The sequence below is a fragment of the Moschus berezovskii genome, chromosome 18 (genome assembly GCF_049115385.1).
Source record: "Moschus berezovskii isolate FMDL1 chromosome 18, NW_MosBer_1.0, whole genome shotgun sequence".
NCBI lineage: Eukaryota > Metazoa > Chordata > Mammalia > Artiodactyla > Moschidae > Moschus > Moschus berezovskii.
This window is the reverse complement of record NC_142477.1, coordinates 36,925,318-36,945,443: the sequence shown is the minus strand read 5'-3', so window position 1 is coordinate 36,945,443 and position 20,126 is coordinate 36,925,318. Positions and strand designations below refer to the sequence as shown.

At 43.8% G+C, this 20,126-nt stretch overlaps 1 protein-coding gene across 1 annotated transcript in view; it reads left to right on the top strand.

Annotated features, from left to right (window-relative positions):
• ADAMTS12 (ADAM metallopeptidase with thrombospondin type 1 motif 12) overlaps positions 1-20,126 on the top strand; it is a 391,698-nt gene that overhangs the window by 145,944 nt on the left and 225,628 nt on the right. The window contains exon 3 of the mRNA XM_055422207.2: positions 2,929-3,079. Within this exon, the coding sequence (XP_055278182.2) occupies positions 2,929-3,079 (151 nt within the window). The remainder of the gene's footprint in view (positions 1-2,928; positions 3,080-20,126) is intronic.

Below are 20,126 nucleotides of genomic sequence, written 5' to 3'. Positions count from 1 at the left end.
TCTCCCCGAACCAGCAGCATCTCCTCATCTCCTTTCCTGTCCATCCCTTCTCTGCAATACACATGCGGTCCTGAGGCCAGCACCCCCGCTTCCTATGAGCAGATGTCCTGCCTCCCCTCCAGCTGATGAGTCACCCAGCTTTCCTTGGGCTCCGTCTAGCTTCTGAGAAGTATTTAGGGTGGAGAGGTAGCTGATGTCCAGGTGCCTGCTGGCAAAACTGGCCTTGTGTAAAAATGCAAATGGAAGGAAGCAGTTAAGAAAATGCTCGTTTGACTTTGGGGCACCCTTGTTCACCTTGCCCATAAAGCAGTTATTGTGTTCTCAACTGGGGTCCAATGTGTTTCTTCTGCACCACCTGGGTTCAAGATTTGAGGCTGGAGAAATACCAGTACATCCTTCTTGCTGATGTTACTCTTTTTTCTTCAAAGACTTTAGTATTAGATTGATGGAAGTTGTACAAAGGGACTGTGCACCAGCCGTTCCTGAAGAGTCCTTGCCTTCTATTTCATTTCCGTGGAACAAATGAGCTTCATTTGCAAGAGATCCACTGTCTCTTTATGGCCCTAGTCTTTGTCTCAGAGTAGAAATAAAACTGAATCTCAGCCCTACATGAGTCTGTTTCTAGCTACTTTACAGTCTGGACCTTGTCAATGCTTCCTGTCCCAGAGGTTTTTTTCTCAAAGAAAGATGCTGAGAAAAAAAAACTGTCAGCAAATGTGAGCAAATTTGAAGTCAGATGTCAGCTATCGGAGTTGGTAGTTAAAATATTGTCATTGTGCATTTGTAAAGCTGTTTTCATGACACTTTGATAAGCCTCAGTTCATTTGCTACTCCTGACAGCCCTGTGAGGTGGTAGGCGTTATCTGCATTTTACAGGTTGAGTGACCTATTCAAGGTCACACAGCTATTCTTATGACTTTCAGTAAAATGTTTTTTTCTTTTCTATTCTCCTTATTATCAAAGATACTTAAAAATCAGTAATCAAAATAAGATGTGAGGTGTATTTTCAGATCTGGTTATATTATTGGTATGAAGAGTCAACTCATTGGAAAAGTCCCTGATGATGAGGAAGATTGAGGGCAGGAGGAGAAGGGGGTGACGGAGGATGAGATGGTTGGATGGCTTCACCGACTTGGTGGACATGAGTTTGAGTGAACTCCACAAGATAGTGAAGGACAGGGAGCCTAGTGTGCCGCAGTCCGTGGGGTCACAGAGTCAAATGTGATTTAGTGACCGAACAGCAACAGTGAGGCAACCGTTTTGGAAAGACCCCAAAGTCAAAGCCTGTTCAACAGAGAACATTTCCCTTCATGGAGACCCTTTTGCTTCCTAACCTGGAGTGTGGGCAGGGGGTGCACTCAGCTCATCTTCAGACTCACCTGTGAAGCAGAGCAGCCCTGGCTTGCTAAGATGTGATGAGTGACCTTGAACTTTAGGACCTGTTCACAGTTGTCCTAACCTCAAACTTTCCAGGTTTAATTTTGTAAACAGTACTCACTAAACTATTATATTGACTCTAGAGACCCTAAGACAATGAAAAGACGTGAAATCTGACATCTGGAAAGAGTCTAATAACAAATAAGACTGTAGGCCACACCCTTTTCTAGGAGCTTGCATATATTAACTCATTTAAGCTTCACAGCATCCCTTGGTTATCCTCATTTTTTAGTTGAGAAAGCTCAAACTGAGCAAGTCATTTGTCCCACATCAAAGAACTAAAAAGTGGAGGAGCTGGAATGTGAACACAGGCTAATTCCAAAGTCTGAGCTCTTGGTCACTCCAATGTGATGCTGCAAATAGGGTGTCTGTGGCAAGCCATCTTTTTCATCAACATAAAATTCAGATCCTGAGAGTTAAGTCTGTCATAGGTCATTGGCAAAGCAGTTTCTAAACATCTTAAATGGGCACTCAGAAATTTTCACAAGGAAAACAGAGTTGTCAGCTATACTATCCTACTTCTAGACCTGACCTCCAGAAACAGTACTCGTCGCCCATCGTTTCCCAACTTATTGCTAATTCCCCTAAAGCAGGCTGAAGAGTGCCTGCTTTAGACTCCTAGAAACTCAAGTCTCAGATCAGTATTATGTTTCCTTGTTTCCTTGAGAGCAGAATGGCATTAAACACTTCAAGTCAAACCACCATGGATGGGACTTTCCTGGTGGTCCAGTGGTTGAGAATCTGCCTGCCAGTGCTGGGGACACGGGTTCGATCCCTGGTCCAGGAAGATTCCACATGCCATGGGGCAACTACACTTGTGCATAGCAGCTATTGAGCCTGAGCCCTAGAGCCCATACTCCACAGCTACTGAAGCCCTCACACCCTAGAGCCTACGCTGTGCAACAAGAGAAGCCACAGCGATGAGAAGCCCACGTGCTGCAATTAGAAAATAGCCTCTGCTCTTCATGACTAGAGAAGGCCGGCACACAGCAATAAAGACCTAGTGCAGTCAAAACAAAATAAACAAATAAGATGAAACCACATGTGAGCATGTAGCTGGTCTACCCACATACAGATAAATGTTTCCCAAAAATGTCCCTGAAATACGAACTACAATTTCCATAACAGTGTAACCAGGAAGCCCTGTTCCTAATTTGAGATTTACAGATAACCAGCAATGGGTTTGAGGGGTAGAGGCAATCCACAAACCTGAAAAATTGTTTGCTACTTTTGGATATGTGTGTGTATGTACACTTTGTTTTCATTCGTGTCTCAAAGGGCTCATGACCCCTAAACATTTAATAACTCTGACTATGAAGACACTTCACTGAATTATTTATATGTCGCTCTTCTGTGAGATCAAATGGCAGACTATGAAAGTCTTTTGAGTTTCAGAGGTTATCCTATCTATATAATTTTCACTTTATGAATTTTCTTTGTCCATATAAAGAATGGTTTCAAATAAAACCTTTGTCTTGCATGTGTTTACAGACTGGATTTTTCCATCTACCACATGGAGACTTTTTCATTGAGCCTGTCAAAAAGCATCCACTGGCTGAGGGGGAGTCCCACCCACACGTCATATACAGGAGGCAGAGGCAAGGCGTCCCAGAGATGAAGGAGCCAACCTGTGGATTAAAGGGTATTGTACTTAATCTCCTCACTGGATGGGGGAGTTTGTTTTGTTCTATTTTTTAATTTTTATTTATGAGACCTGTTATTATTCAAATCTGTTTTCTCTTCCCCACTCTGTGGCCAGAAAATATGTACCGTTATACATTTCACTTCTCTGTACTCAAGTCTGTATTCTTAACAGGAAAGGGGAAAGGAATCTCCTATATCCCTGCCACATTGGTTGATGATATTTATATGTTATTAGTAATGCTGAATATTTTTTTAAGTCTCTTTTTAATTCCTTAGAGGAAGATAGTTTAGAGACAGTGCTTTTCAGTATCAGCAATGTTATAATACATTAATATGGAATATTACTTGACAGCTTGTCATATCTGTATATGCAAGGCAGATTTAAATATTTGATGATGCTGATAATGATATGTGAAGAGAAACTGAAAAAATACCAACATGTTATCAGATGATGAATTCAACTAAGGTTCTTTTGGTTGAAGTCTTCCTTGAATATATATCTTGTTCCAGCAACTATTTGCACAGCTTCATTAGAGTAGGAACTCCCTCCCCAAACAGTATGTAACATAATATAGGTGCAAAGTAGAAATTCAGTAAATCATTAAAAGGAAATGAAGAGTGACTTGTAGCCACATAGATGAATCTAGAGTGCATCCAGTCCACATAACACTGATAAAAAGAAAAAAGAAACGTGAGGCTTACAGATGTGGAGGAAGTGTCAGTTCTTTGTGACTATCTCCTTTCCTAAGACAGTAAGTGAAATGCAGTATTTACAGGACAGCTAGAGACTGCAGAATAAGTTAATGTGCTGGCAATTATTCTTAAATTATACTTGACATTTGGAATTTTAAAATCTTGGCATATTGAAATGTGCTGGTCTCTCTGGGCCAGGTAATTGCAGTGTTCTTGTACCGTGTTACACTGGAATTCACTGACACCAGCCATGTCATTAACCCACATTAAGGTATGCCTTGTGTTTAGGGAGATCGGTGCTGCCAGATCGAATTACTGTGATTATATAGAGAAAGATCACCTTTTCTTTTGGAAAGCATTCTATCCTTGTAATGTTCAAAGCACAAACACCCTTGGTATTGAATAAAAAGCTGTAGTTTAAAAGTACTCTAGGACTTCAGGACAGAATTTGAATAATTTCCCCTAAAATGTGTCCTTTCATTTATGTTTATTTCCCAAATAGAAAGGTACTGGGGAATTTCACAGTTTCTTTTGATATGGCGCAGTGAAATCAACCCAGACCTTTAATGTGATGTCATTTTGTTATCAATTTGATCAGTTTGAACTAAAATTTCTTAACCAGTTTTGTTTGCTGTTCTAAGTATTATATTTCCTGAGCCCTGTCAAAGTTCTTGTTCAGCTTTCTGGATTCCATGTTAAATGATGGGAAAATACAGATTGCTGGAATTAAATCTACAGCAAATTTCAAAGCCTCATTTTATTGACATTGACAAGCTCCCTTCTCTTTGGATTTTTGGTGGGAACATATCATACTGGGACTGGAGTGGAGCTTAGATGGAAGTATCTGGGAGGAGTCTGGCTTTTGGAAGCTGGGTAAGTGGACTCAGCTTAGATGACAGCAGCTGCAGGGTCAACCATGGCAGAAAGTGGTCCAAGGAAGTAAAGTCAGGTTTTGGGATTTCATACATCAGGACACTAGGCTGGAAACACAGGGTCTGGTTCCTGGCATGTGTGTTTGTGGTCAGAAACTATTCATTCAGTCAACAAGTATCTGTTCAGTGTCTGTAGGGTACCAGCACTTTATGTCTGGTGCTCTCCAAGATTCTGTGGGTACAGTTGTGAGTAGAATCAGACCTTGGTCTTAAGAGCATCAGCCTGCATTTAGGATATCCAGTCCAGATTTTATCTTTAAAATGCGTGGTAAGATCATGAAAGGAAATGAATCCTTACTATATGCTTTGGACTTTTTGTTCCACCACATTGTGTTTGTGCCAGGACATGGAGCTGTAATTCTTTTTTTCTGTTGTAGACACTCCCATTATGTGACTCTCGCTTGGACTGGTCTTCTGTGAATGGATCTGAACTGTTTCCAGTTTGGGGCTATTATACATTATATTGCACAGATCATCTTGTACATGTTTTTTAAGAACACCGGCTCATAGGGTTTTCCAGGGCATATAACTAGTATGGAATGAAAGCAATGTCTCATAGAATGTATACATCTGTGACTTTACCAGATGTAAAATTGCTTTCCAAAGTTGTTCAGGAGCAGTGACTATGACAGTTCCCATTGTTACATATTCTGTCTAATCTTGATATTAATAAATTTTGCTAGTCTGGTGAATGTGGAGTGGTATCTTTCTCTGCTTACTGATGAAGTTACACATATTCCATTGTGCAGTCGGGCCCCAGATCTATGGTTTGTGGCTGTAGATGCTCCAGGAGTGGTTTCCCACCCTCTACTTCAGAGTTGAAGCCCATAGAGCCAAGTTTAGGTTTGCTTACTTGTTTCTTTGTTTCTGGGTTCACTTGTTTACTTAATGGATCCTGATCTGGCTTTCCACCTAGGTGAGTCCTCAACTTGCCTCTTCTTTCCAGAGCAGAAATAGGGGGGCAGCAGCGAGTTCCATGCACCAATCAGGGGTCAACCAGGGAAGCAGAACCAACAGCAAGTATCTATTAAGAGGTTTCTTGCAAGAAGTTGTCTACATGATATTGAGGGGCTGGCTAGGCAAATACAGAATCAGTGGGCAAGAGGGGAAGGCTGCCTCTCTCATCCATAAGCTGAAGTACCTGTCCATGGGCAGAATTTCTTCATTTGGAAAGTCTCAGCTCTGCCTTTAAGGTATTTTGACTGATTGAATCCGGCCTACTAGATTATCAAGAATAATGTTAAATTCAACTGATTATGGACTTCAGTTATAGTTACAAAATGCCTTCAGTCTTCCCAGGTGGCTCAGCAGTAAAGAATCTGCCTGCTAATGCAGAAGACCCGGATTCGATCCCTGGGTCACGAAGATCCCCTGGAGAAGGAAATGGCAACCCTCTCCAGTATTCTTGCTGGGAAATCCCATGAACAGAGGAGCCTGGTGGCCACAGTCTATGGGGTCACAAAGAGTTGGACATGACTTGGCAACTAAACAACAGCAGCAAAATGCCTTCACAGTAACGCCCAGATTAGTGTTTGTCTGAATAAATAAGACTGTAGCCAAGGCTAGTTGACACAAAAAAGATCATCACACTGCATCTTGTCCCTTTCTCCTGAATTTCTGCTGACTTCTTTTTGATTTATGGCCTCTGAGGATTTTTTTGGCCCCACTTTTACATGCCGTAAGCTTTGTTAGGGACTTAATACTGGGAGTTTTTTTGGACTATCTAGTCCGCCATATTAAAGTCCTGGGTGGATTTCTCTAAGTCTTTTGAAAATGTTCCTTTCTAAGTTAGTCTGTACAAATGTTAAATATTATAATAGCATTAACAATTGCTCATTAGAATTAGCATATCAGATCACTAATCTGATATTGTGTGTTTGGGGGGTATTGTTTCTAGTTTTGTTCTGGTTTAATGGAAATTCAGAGAGTTGAATATCTAAGCAATCACCATACTTTCTGTTGTGTCTAAAATGCACTGTTAATTTTCCTTGGCTAACAGCACACTTTCTTGGTACAGCCTGCCTGAGGCTTATCTTGAATTTCTTGAATTCCTGATTGCCATATGATTATAGCTACGCTACAGTGATCCATGCTTTGCCTTGCTATGAGGTAGTTAAATTTTTAATTGTTATTCAATAGTTTTGATTTTTCTTTTAGTGAAATGATGTTTATTTTTGATGACCTGTCTTTCAGGACTGGTAGGAGGATTAGCAAAGTGCTTCTAGCTTTTACCAGTGAGAGGAATGAAAAAATTATTGGGAAGAACTTGGGGAAATACTTTTTTGGGAAAATAAAATGGTAACCTGGTTAGTTTTGTTTGCTTAGTAAAATTCAAGACCAAGATTGTAGGAATTCAGAGTACTAACACCATAGGAATATTTCTCTGTAGTGATGAGATACTTATTTATCCAGTCAAAAGTCCTTATTCATTAGCCAGACTTTACCATGGTAGTTTCTTTCTTTGCATTTTCTCAGCACTTGACAATTTTTTGACTCATTTCAGGTTCATACATTTCCATTCCCCAAACAGGAAACAGCTTCCTTAGGAAGCATGGCATTTAATCTCCTCCAGGTGCTCCGTGATGGGCATATGTTGTCAGAGTGAGTGGGACTGTGCTGAAGCTGGGGTAGGATTTGGAAGGCAAAGGACACTGGGGAGTGCATTTTAGGCTGGAAAGGGGATTTGGATCAATAAGAGCAAAGGATCACTTTCAGCTAAAAGGTGATTCTCTCATACAGCAGAAAGTTTTTTTTCCTTAGAAATCCTATTCCCTTTTAAAAATTAATTTTTATTGGAGTATAGTTGCTTTACAATGTTACGTTAGTGTTTACTGTACAGTGAAATGAATCAGCAGTACATATATACATATCCCCTCCCCTTTGAACTTCCTTCTCATTCAGATCACAGAAATGTTATGTGAGTAGTTCGCTGTTAAACTACTCTTCCCTTCCCATAACTCTGTAGGGAAACACACACACACACACACACGCAAGGTATCTTGATGAGAAGTGGCTCCTAGCTTTGCCCTTGGTCATCCTTGTGTTTCCATGTACCTTCAGTGAGGCTGGGAGGAGATTTATCCTGTTCTGACCCACCTCTGGCTACCTCCTGCTGCCTGAAGAGATGGGGAGGGCTGTCTCATCACTGCATCCCACTCTGGTATGCTCACGGCTGGAGCCATCAATGACCCTTACAGGACCATGATACTGTCCCTAAAAAATGAATGACTCAAGTCTCTAGCTTCAAAGCTCTGTGTGGCAAACAAACTCCTGGTTTTCTTGTTTGATTCAAGCCTTCAATCAACACACATCACCAAGTCTTGTCATTTCTGCTACCTAATTAGTTTTCTAAATACGTCTGTCTTCAGCATCGTAAGCTTTCACTTGGATCACCGAAGTCTCCCCACCCTTGATCTCACCCGTTAGAAGCCAGAGAAATATTTCTAAAGCAAATCAGCTCATCTCTTTCCCGTGCTAAAAGCCTGCCAGCATGCCCTCAGGATAGAGACCCAGCTGTTAAGTGAGTTTTAGGAGCTCCTTCTCTGTTTGACTTTTGCCTGTTTCTCCAGTTTCATCTCTTGTCATTCCAAGTATAGTCTGTGCCATCCTGAACTACTGTTTATCTCAAAGAAGCTTTGCTTTTCATTGCCTCCAGCCCTCACACTTAGAGCCCTTCAGAAACACGTTCTCCCCAGTGCCTTACTGCCTCGGAAGTACTTATCTCTAGGACTCACACACAGCTTCCTTTAGAAAACCTTCTAGACTGCCAAAAGAACGGTGTTAGGTTCTGCTGTGTTAGGTGTCTCTCCTGTGACTGTTATCACCAGCTACTTGCCCTGCCACGGGCTTTATCATATAATCAACGTCTGTCTGTGTCCTTCTCTAGGCAATAAGTGAAACAGGGATAAAAATCAGGTCTGCTCATTCCCAGGTGTGTCCCCAAGATTTGCCAGACTTCCTGGCCAGGGTAGGAACTCAGAAATGTTGAACTTCAAAAGTATTGAACTTACTGACCTTCTGTGCTGCATTTGGCAGCTGACTGGATACTTTTATTTTCCCCTCTGTGGAGCCAGTTTAACCCATGACAATACCCATGCCTTCCCGAAGGGGTTCAGTGGATACTCCGATAGCTTGCTGTTGAAGAGGAAAATGCAAGACAAAAATGTGGCCTGAGGCTGTAGCTGAAAGCAGCTACTTTGAATTTTTGTTTCTGGGGAAAAAAAAAAAGAGGATGGAAAGATAGGTAAGAAAAAGCAAGAGACGTTTATTTATTCAACAAGCTCCTACCTGGTGCCAGGTGTGGTTCTGGATCTGGGGTTGCGATGGTGAACATCCCAGTGATCCTGGCAGGAATGTGGAGATGGAGGCCTGAGAGAGCCATCAGCTAGGGATGTTCAGGCATGCCTTCTCAGTAGGGGTAAAGAAGAGCAGATGCCTTGGGAGATGAGTGAGTCAGAGAGGACCAGGTCAGTCATCTGCAGCCGAGTGCTGGTCTTTGAACCTAGAGCACACATGGCTTCTAGCTTCCTGCTGAGAGTGGGAAGATGAATTCTCAGCTGGTCCACTAAGCAAACTGCTGGTATTGTTTCAGTCTCCTTTCAGATGCTCCTTCCTTATGAGGCCTCTCCCCTCCATGCAGGACTGATGGGTCCCTTTCCTGAGCTCACTCTGCATCTTGCTGTGGCCTCTGGTTGCCATCTACATGCCTTCCTACAGCTCTGCCCCTCCTTCCCTGACTCCTAGGCGTTCCTGGATGTAGGCTCATCCCAGGGCCTTTGCACTCAATATTCCCTCTGCCTGCAATATGCCTCCCTAATATCTTTTCATGGCTCATTCTTTCACGCTAGTCAGGTCTCTGTTCAAAATCACCCAATCAAGGAAGCTTCCTTGACCACTGAGTAAGGTAGCTTTCTCTGTGTCACTCTGTAAACCGTTTCTCCTGCTTTATTTATTTTCATAGCACTTGTCGTCATCTGATGTTGTTTTCAGAGACCTTACTTTGCCAACCAAGGTCCGTCTAGTCAAGGCTATGGTTTTTCCCGTGGTCATGTATGGATGTGAAAGTTGGACTGTGAAGAAAGCTGATCGCCGAAGAATTGATGCTTTTGAACTGTGGTGCTGGAGAAGACTTTTGAGAGTCCCTTGTACTGCAAGGAGATCCAACCAGTCCATTCTAAAGGAGATCGATCCTGGGTGTTCATTGGAAGGACTGATGCTAAAGCTGAAACTCCAATACTTTGGCTACCTCATGCAAAGAGTTGACTCACTGGAAAAGACTCTGATGCTGGGAGGGATTGGGGACAGGAGGAGACAGGGACGACAGAGAGTGAGATGGCTGGATGGCATCACCGACTCGATGGACATGAGTTTGAGTGAACTCCGGGAGTTGGTGATGGACAGGGAGGCCTGGCGTGCTGTGATTCATGGGGTCGCAAAGAGTCGGACACGACTGAGCGACTGAACTGATGTTATTTTACCTATTTGTTTATTATCTATCTCTCCCCAAACAAGAATGTGAGTTCCATGAGAGCAAATACTTCCTCGCTTTTGAACTCTGCTGAATCCCCACTGCCTTGGACAGAGCCTGTCACAGTAAGCACCTGGTAAATGTTGAATGAATGAGTGAGTTAATAAATGAGTGAGTCACAGCTTCATTCATGATTGTTCTGAAGAACTTGTTCTGTTTTCACCACGAGACTCATCTTTGCATCCCAAGTGTCTGAGATACTTGTATCCAAGGCCAATGTCTGATGCATAATTGTTTGCTTGATAAATGTTTGTCCACTGAATGAAGGCATGATGTGTGTTTTCAATGGGGCCCTGCAGGTGTGAGCAGGACATGCATCTTACCTGGGCTAGGGGTCTCAGCATTCCAGGAGTGTTCCGAGTCACCAAGGCAAGGCAGATGTGTTCTTTTGGCGATTAATGTTAACTACATGTTTGTCCCACAGCTTGATTAATGCCAGCATTTGGGAAAACAAACATTCCCCCTCTCCAGACGCATACAATCAGTCAGTCCCATTTCTGTGCAGCAGCTGGGAGTCTTGTTAAATAGCCACAAATTTGTTATGGAGAAGGAAGTTTACTTGTTAGATTTGAAATTAAATACTTGAGAAAACGATAAATGCACTTTATGTTCTAAATTTTCTCCTCCAAAGGCTCAAGAAGTGGGTCCCCAGGGTGTTTCCTGGGCCAGTAAGCCAAAGATTAGGAGGTTCCAGTGTTTATTTCCACTGGTTTGTACGTCATTGATTGGCCTTCCTTCAGTTAGAAAATTTTAATTTATTGCTTCCTGTGGACCAGATACTAAGGGACAAAGCTCTTGACATTCATAGTTGGACTCTGCCCTCACAAATTTATATAATCTAGCGGGAGGAGAACTTAAAAATTATAGAAATAATGTGTATGAGTATTGAGGCTGTAAGAATGTCTAGAAGAGGAAATGGATTGATCAGGGGCCTTAGAGAAGGCCTCTCTGAGAGAAGCTATAGATTGTGTATGATTCTTAGTGAACTGTTTTCCCTGAGATCACTTTTACAGAATATCAAAATTTTGAGGGTCGGTATCCATCATTGATTGAATTGTGTTCCCCAACTCATATGTTTAAAAAAGACTGAGTACCAAAGAATTGATGCTTTTGAACTGTGGTGTTGGAGAAGGCTCTTGAGAGTCCCTTGGACTGCAAGGAGATCAAACCAGTCAATCCTAAAGGAAATCAGTTCTGAATATTCATTGGAGGGCCTGATGCTGAAGCTTCAATCCTTTGGTCACCTGATGTGAAGAACTGGCTCTTTGGAAAAGACCCTGATGCTGGGAATGATTGAAGGCAGGGGGAGAAGGGGACAACAGAGGATGAGATGGTTGGATGGCGTCACTGACTCAATGGGCATGAGTTTGAGCAAGCTCCAGGAGTTGGTGATGGATGGGGAAGCCTGGCGTGCTGCAGTCCGTGGGACTGGAAAGAGCTGGACACCGCTGAATGACTGAAAACAACAACAACTCATATGTCGAAGGTTAGAACGTCTAACCCTTAGTATCTCACGACGTGGCTGTATTTGGAGACAGAATCCTTAAAGAGGTACTTAGATTGAAGTAAGTCCTCCTGGCCTCTTGCTTTGCACTCTGACACCTCTTCTAGTGCGACCCTACCAGGGCAGTGACTAGGTTATACTGGGGTGGGGAAGGGATGTGTTCCCTGGCTGCCCTCTGCTCCCCAGCAGGAGTCTGGGCACACGCCCAGGAGGTTTGGGATGGTGTGTGTATCCCACAGTGTCTTGAGGTGTGTGCATCCCACAGTGCTCCTCTCCATCCAGTGGTGGCTTGGAGAGGGACTCCTCCACCACCTCCCATTCAGGTAGTGAACATATCTCGGCGTGGTATTTGCAATTCCTGGGGGGTCGCCCTTCTGCTGTGAGTTGGGATGGTGGGCTGTGGAAAGGAAAGGTTGGTTTTCCTGCCACTGGCCAGGGCCCTGTGTTTTCATTTTGTGCTGCACTCTACAAAAAGTATCGGAGAAGGCAATGGCACCCCACTCCAGTACTCTTGCCTGGGAAATCCCATGGACCGAGGAGCCTGGTAGGCTACAGTCCATGGGGTCGCAAAGAGTCGGACATGACTGAGCGACTTCACTTTCACGCACTGGAGAAGGAGATGGCAACCCACTCCAGTATTCTTGCCTGGAGAATCCCAGGGACAGGGGAGTCTGGTGGGCTGCCGTCTATGGGGTAGCACAGAATCGGACATGACTGACGTGACTTAGCAGCAGCAGCTACAAAAAGTATAGCTGGCCCTGTATTTAAAATTGCTTGGCTTGCAAAAGATTAAAGTGACTCTGACACATGTTAATGACATGCTTGAGATACTGCACAGTTAGCCAGAGGTAGAAAGCAATTATTATGAAGCATTGTTTTCAGTTTTGCTCAATTACAGGCAGGGCTTCCCAGGTGGAGCTACTGGTAAAGAACCTACCTGCCAGTACAGGAGATGTAAGAGACAAGGGTTTGATCCTGGGTCTGGAAGATCCCCTGGAGGAGGGCATGGTGACCCACTCCAGTATTCTTGCCTGGAGAATCCCCATGGACAGAGGAGCCTGACAGGCTACAGTTCATAGCGTTGCAAAGAGTCGGACATGACTGAAGTGAATTAGCACAGCATGTATACAGGCAAAGGAGATTGACATTTTTCTCTTTTCACCGTAGAACTTAGAAATTGACTGGAGTTGGGAGAATCAGGTTTTGTGACACCTGGTCCTTCTGTAACTTAGATTAGTTACAGGAACCCTGGCCTCCGTTTCCTCATCAGTAAGATGAAGGGGTTGGAAGATCTTAGCAGATTCTTTTAACTCTCATATGTCATGAGTATGTTTCTGCTCCTATCTTGTAGTATTAAGAAACAAAGTAAAGTTGACATTCTTCATTCATTCCAGTGTGGGTTAGCGTGACACGAGGTTTGCATACCCTGGTGTCTCATGCTTAAACAGTGAATATCTTTTTCCCCATATATGTGTATATGTATGTATATACTTTATTGAAGTACAGTTGATTTACAGTGTTGTGTTAATCTCTGCTGTGCTGGTGGTTTAGTCGCTAAGTCATGTCAGACTTTTGCGGCCCCGCAGACTGTAGCCTTCCAGGCTCCTCTATCCATGGGATTTCCCAGGCAAGAAAATACTGGAATGGGTTACCATTTCTTTCTCCAGGGGATCTTCTAAACCCAGAGATAGAACCCGGTTCCTCTGCATTGTGGGTGGATTCTTTACCGACTGAGCCACCAGGGAAGCACTTTATTTCTACTATACAGCAGTGTAATTTAGTTACACATAAATTCTTTTTTCTTATTTATTGATTTATTTTTTTCTGCTGTAAAATTTGTTGTGCTTTATTTGAGTTAGGAAGCAGAGATACGTTTTTCATGCTCTTATTATCTTTCTAAGAAAAAATATAGAGGCATGTTAAAATTTTGAATCAAATGTTATCAACCTTTCTTTTTCAAATCCATACATTCTTTTTTATTTTCTACTCCATTTTGGCTTACCATACGATATTGAATATAGTTTCCTGTTCAGTACAGTAGGGCCTTCTTGCTTCTCCATTCTGTATATAATAGTTTGTACCTGCTAATCCCAAACTTCCCTCCCCCTCCCCGACTTGGCAACCACAAGTCTGTTTTCTATGTCTGTGAGTCTGTTTCTCTTTCATAGGTTCATTTGTATCATAGTTTAGATTTTATATAAAAGTGATATCATATAGTATTTTTCTTTGTCTTTCTGACCTACTTCACTTAGCTTTATAATCTCCAGGTCCATCCATGTTGCTGCAGATGGCATTATTTCATTCTTTTTATGGCTGAGTAGTATTCTATTGTGTGTATGTACCACATTTTCTTAATCTATTCATCTATTGATGTGTATGTAGGTTGTTTCCATGTCTTGGTTATTATATTAATAGTTCTGCTGTGAATATAAGGATGCATGTATCTTTTTGAATTACAGTTTTGTTTAGTTATATACTCAGGAGTGGGATTCCTGGGTCATATGGTAGCTCTGTTCATAGTGTTTTGAGGAACCTCCATATTGTTCTCTATAGTAGCTGCACCAATTGTGTAGGAGGGTTCCCTGTTCGCCACACCCTCGTCGGCATTTGTTATTTGTAGATTTTCTAATGATGGCCATTCATTGTAAGCAGCACCTTGTTATAGCTTTGAATTTGCATTTCTCTAACAATTAGCAATGTTGAGCATTTTTAAACAGCAAAGATCTTGACCCGCCTCTCTGGTGTCCCTAGGGCCTGACTCCAAGTGCACTTTCCTTCTGGGCCTTCTGCCCCTTTATTCCCTCACCCCTTCCCACACTGCCAAGTGTGAAACAGCACAGGCTTCTGCTCCCTCTCTTCACCCTACCCCTGACCTGGAAGGGCCCGCAGGACCAGCATTTCAGGGGCCTTAAGCTGGGGCCGTAAAACTTCAGTATCATGAGTTAGTGGATGTGCTGGTCCATCATCATAGTCAACACATTAGAGGGAAGGAGTGGCAGCCCAGCACTGAATCTGGACCCAAGATCTAATACTGGGAAAAGAGAGAGGTGAGGGCATGATGTGGTGCTTAGTTAAAAAGGCTCCATGTATATTTGTTGTTTAGTCGCTAAGTCATGTCTGACTCTTTTGGGATCCCATGGACTGTAGCCTGCCAGGCTCCTCTGTCCATGGGCTTCTCCATGCAAGAATACTGGAGTGGGTTGCTATTTCCTCCTCCAGGGGATCTTCCTGACCCAGGGATCGAACCCGAATCTCTTGCATCTCCTGCATTGGCAAGTGGGTTCTTTACCACTAGTGCCACGTGGGAAGCTCCCATTTATATTTAAGTGATGTCAAATATGTGAAGAACTGACTTGTTTGAAAAGACTCTGATGCTGGGAAAGATTGAAGGCAGGAGGAGAAGGGGACGACAGAGGATGAGATGGTTGGATGGCATCACCGACTCAATGGACATGGGTTTGAGTAAACTCCTGGAGTTGGTGATGGACAGGGAGCCCTGGTGTGCTGCAGTCCATGGGGTCACAAAGAGTTGTACATGACTGAGTGACTGAACTGAACTGATGTCAAATACAGTGGGCCTGTTATTCTTAGTTGAGGACCTCATGTTTTATCTACCTTCAGCGTGAGTTATGTGTGTGTGCGTATGTGTGCACGTGCAGGTGTGTTTAAATGCACCCATCGTGCACTTTTAACTCCAGGAGGCCAGGAGAGCTTGCTCAGCTGTGATGACTCAGGGTTTTGTGGATGTTCTTTCCATTCTCATTAAAGATTCCATGCTGAAAGCCCAATGTTTTCTCTCAGTCAACAGAGGAGTTCTTTGTTTTATTTAACAGAGAAGGGAGAGTCCACGCTGCTGAGCAGAAAGGCTTCCTTTGCTGAGAAGTTGTGCGAGGAACAGTGCTGGCGTCAGTGCTGCCAGCAGACATTCAGCCAGGCAGCCACACTTCCCAGGGATCCAGCTGCTGAAGGTGCACAGAGAAGGGCAGAGGATTGTGACTTGTGAGGCCACTCACTCCCTTGTCACTCCATCCTCAGGAAGCATCTACTCAGGGGTCAGCCCTTCTTCCCATTTCATACTGTTCATGAGTTTGAGCAAACTCCAGGAGATAGTGAAGGACAGGGAAGCCTGGCGTGCTGCAGTCCCTGGGGTTTGCAAAGAGTTGGACACGACTGAGTGACTGAGCAACAAGAGCCCTTCTCCCCATCTCCTCTGGAACCCCAAACTTTGGCCCTTTGGTGCTTTCTGCCAGTGGGGTCAGTGAGCACTGAGATGCTGAGGACCATCCCTCGTCAGGCTGTTCAGCGCTCTGATGTGGTATCTGCAGTGATTCCTGGTGAGCCTGTGAGAACGTGCAGAAGGCAGACAGTGGTCAGCTCAGGGCTGCTGCAGTGAGACTGGTCAATACAGTATCTGCGGTTATGGAGCAGCCCCAAACCAAGGGCTGACCTCAGACGCGAGAGATGAGAACGAGATTCTTATTTCTCTGTCAGGCTTCAGATCTCCTTTGGCCTCATTTCTCCTAGGAATGTGCAGGAGATGCGCCAGGTTGGGAGAATCAGAGGCACTTCTAATTTGCATGCTTTCTGTTTCGGGGGAATAGCCCCAGTCGAAAGCAAATGATTAGTGTTGTAGAGAAGGGGAGAAGAGCTCACTGATCAGAGGTGTTCCTTACCTCAAGCCTGCGAAACAAAAGATCAAAGGACAGTTCCCAGAGACAGGGCAGAGATTTGTCCTGCTCATGTTTCTGCCTCTGAGAGTGACATGAATTGGGCTGGTGAGAGCGCAAGTCATGGCCAGTGTCCAAACCCCAGTGGCTCCATCTCACACACCTTCCACTAGCACCATATCGGGATAGATTCTTTGGCATCGCTTTTGAGTTTCAAAGTCCTTCTTTCAGATTCCAGTGTTTTGCTGACCGCGTCTGTGTCCACGTTAGCCTAGGGTCAAGGTGAAGCCTCAGCAGTGGAACCAGTCAAGTTTGCATTTCCACCAGTCAACAGGCCTTTGGCCAGTGGCTGTTTTCCTACTCCTGCTATATCCTGTTTCTATTTTCTCATCTGTGAACTGTGGATAATGAACATTTCGTACTGAGGCGTCGGGTAGGGTGGGTCAGTGGGGGCTATAGACTCACAGTTCCTGAGCTACCATTCCAAATTCCATAGACTGCTGAAACCCAAAAGTCTTTTAGTGAATATTTGGCAGTTTGACAGTTAATTGGCAAAATGACCTGCATTGATGTGAGACTGTATGATTTTCATATATCCTAATCAGTGAAACCTGTTGTACATTTCGTTGCAGAAGAATCCACATATTTATTTCAGGGTACTACCCTAGACCCTAGTAGGGATGCTCAGATCATATGATCCAAGTTGCTTTATTATAAAATTGTGGCAGAATAACATAAAACATTAAGCCTAACATCGTACAGTTTTTAAGCATGCAGTTCAGTACTGTTAATGTGTATTCATATGGTTGTGTGATCAATTTCTAGAACTCTTTCCTCTTGCGAAACTGAAACTCCACCCCCAGTAAACAGTGGCTCCCTATTTCCTCTACCGCTGCCCCCCACCCCTGGGAACCACTTTTCTTCTTTCCAAATTACATTTATAATTGCAAAAATCTTGACTTCCAATACATAAGCTTTGGGAAGCTTCCCCAAACTTTGGGAAGAGGGCTTATGGACCTGAATGAAGGAAGGCGATTGGCCAATATTTGGCAGGGTCCACGGAGAAGGAAATGACAACACATTCCAGTACTCTTGCCTAGAGAATCCCATGGACAGAGGAGCCTGGAGGGTTACAGTCCATGGGGTCACAAAGAATCGGACATGACTGAGCACACAAGTACCACCGGTGAGATCACCATCCTCGAGAGCCCAGTTCCTCTCATTTACAGGAGTCTTCTTATCCCTCTGCTTCCCACATTGGGTGCCCATTTGTAAAAGCCTGCAAAACATGGAGAACACATGCCATTGGATTCTGACTAGTAGCCAAAAGAGTGTGGGTACTGAAATACAGTACTTAATACACTCTCTTTTTTCCCTCTCTGTCATTCCCTTAATCTCACTCTTTCCTGGGATGTTGAGGGGCATGCATAGTGCTGGCATCAGCATTTTAGTCCCATGCCATGGGGCACGATACAGGATATTTTCACAGTGAGAAAGCATTCAAACCAGCATGCAGACTGAACTTGTGGGGAAGATGCTGACAGCCCACTGAGACCTCACTGGAGACCTTTGAAGCTGGATTTCTCCATTTTGCAGAGCTCTCCAGGCATGTCAGGGAAAGCTGTACTGCTTACTTTGTTATTCCCCAGGAGGGCTCAGCATAGAGACCTGCTATGAGTCATGTTTTAACTGGATCGAGTTCAGGAATTGTTTACATGTCTCTGATCATGTGGGAGTGAAGGGCTCCTCAAGGTTATCATTGGAAAACCTGTCAGTAGCCAAGTGTCATTATTGGAATGTCCTCCGCACCACCAGTTTCATGAACTTCTCAGGGGACGGGGTTGGGGTGGAATGGAAAGATGGTTCTCTGCATGGGGCTTGGGCTTTCTTCCCCTGCTTGTAATCTCCAGGGACAAAAGTGGGTGCTCAATAAATGAGAAGCCCATGAACACAAAAATTCAGAACATGGATAGATCCTCATAAGTATGGTAAAACCTCAAAACCTTAGTACAGGATCTTCCACTTTGAGGTTATCTGAAATATGCAAAGAGTGGTGTGCTTTCAATGCAGATTACATTAATTTGGGTACCTTTATTATCATCATTCCTATTTTAAAAAATGATAAGAAACCTTCTACTTCCCCCAAAACAACACTAGAGAACTTTTCATATTATATATAACCCTGGAAAAAATAAAACATGATCAGTTTCCAGACATCCTCATGGAACATTTCTAATCCATAGTGACCAGGGTGCCCCTGAGTGCCAGAGGCATGGGGTCAGCTCCAGGGCAGGTTTTCTGACCTTAGTGGCATTGGTACCACCGTCACTGCCATTGTGTGACCTATGCTGGACATGAGCTGGCCTCTCAGCCGCTTGAAGGTAAGGTGCACTTTCCTGATGAGGCCATTGGGCAGAAGGGATCTTAAGAAGGAAACAGGTGTGGGTGGGGCCCAGAGGGACCAAGGCCAGGAATTAGAGTCTAGGCCAAATCGGGCTTCCCAGGTGGTGCTAGAGGTAAAGAACCTGCCTGTCAATGCAGGAGACAAAAGAGACGCAGGTTCAATCCCTGGGTTGGGAAAATCCCCTGGAGGAGGAAATGGCAACACACTCCAGTATTCTTGCCCAGGGAATTTCGTGATCAGAGGAGCTTGGTGGGCTACAGTCCATGGGGTCACAAAGAGTCGGATACAACTGAAGTGACTGAGTACACATGTGCACACGCTAGCTCAAATTTGATCTGAAAGAATAGATTTTACATTTTTCAATGCTTACATTTAAAATGGTCATTTGAGTATTCATATAATTAGCTTGATTTTGCTCCTTGATCCTCAAAGCCTAAAGCATTTATTTACTGACACTTTCATAAAATATTTTTTTTCTGACTCCTTGTTAAGACCATAAAGAGTGGTCCCTGGACCAGGAGCATCAGCATCACCTGGGAGCTTGTTGGAAAGTCACACCCTCAGACATCACCCCAAGTTTACTGAATCAGAAACTCTGAGGGTGGGGCCCCCATGTCTGCGTTTTAACTGGCCCTCTGGGCAGTTCTGATCCAGGCTAACATTAACCACTGATGGAGACCGATAGGGCCATCATTCATGAGTTCATTGATTTATTCCTTAAAAAAGGAGGGACCCGGGGCAAATTACTTAACCTCATTGTGCCTGGGTTTCTTCAACAGGGAGGGTGGCTGTAAGGATTAAAAGAGATAAGCAAGTATGACATATTAAAGTAGATGCTCAGTGAGTGTTAGTGGTTCTTTCAAATTTGTTTTGGTCTCAGGTCAGTTAAAAATCAAAAAGAACTTACCAGAGATCTGAGATATTAGTGGAACCCTTCAAGGTGCCTTGCAGCAAGGTAGGCCTGGAGGAATTCAGATACTGGTCTAGAAATTGATTGGTGAGGGCTCCAAACCCCACTTCCTCCAGTCAGGCTCTGGGCATGTCTCCAGCCCTGACCAGATACCCCAGCTGTTCTTTCTTCCAAGGAAGTGCCCTCCCAGCCCTCTTCCTCTCTTTTGGCATCAGCACCCTTCCTGTCAGGCCTCTGGGATTCTTCATTCTTCTGTGTAGGGTCCCACCTCCTAACCCACCCTGGACATAAACTTGCATACTGTCATCATGAATCAGTATCAGGAAATTTGAGCTTATAAAAATCACTCTTGGGTAGTTGTAAGGAATTTTAAAAGCTATATTTTAGCACAGTGAATTGAATGTGTTC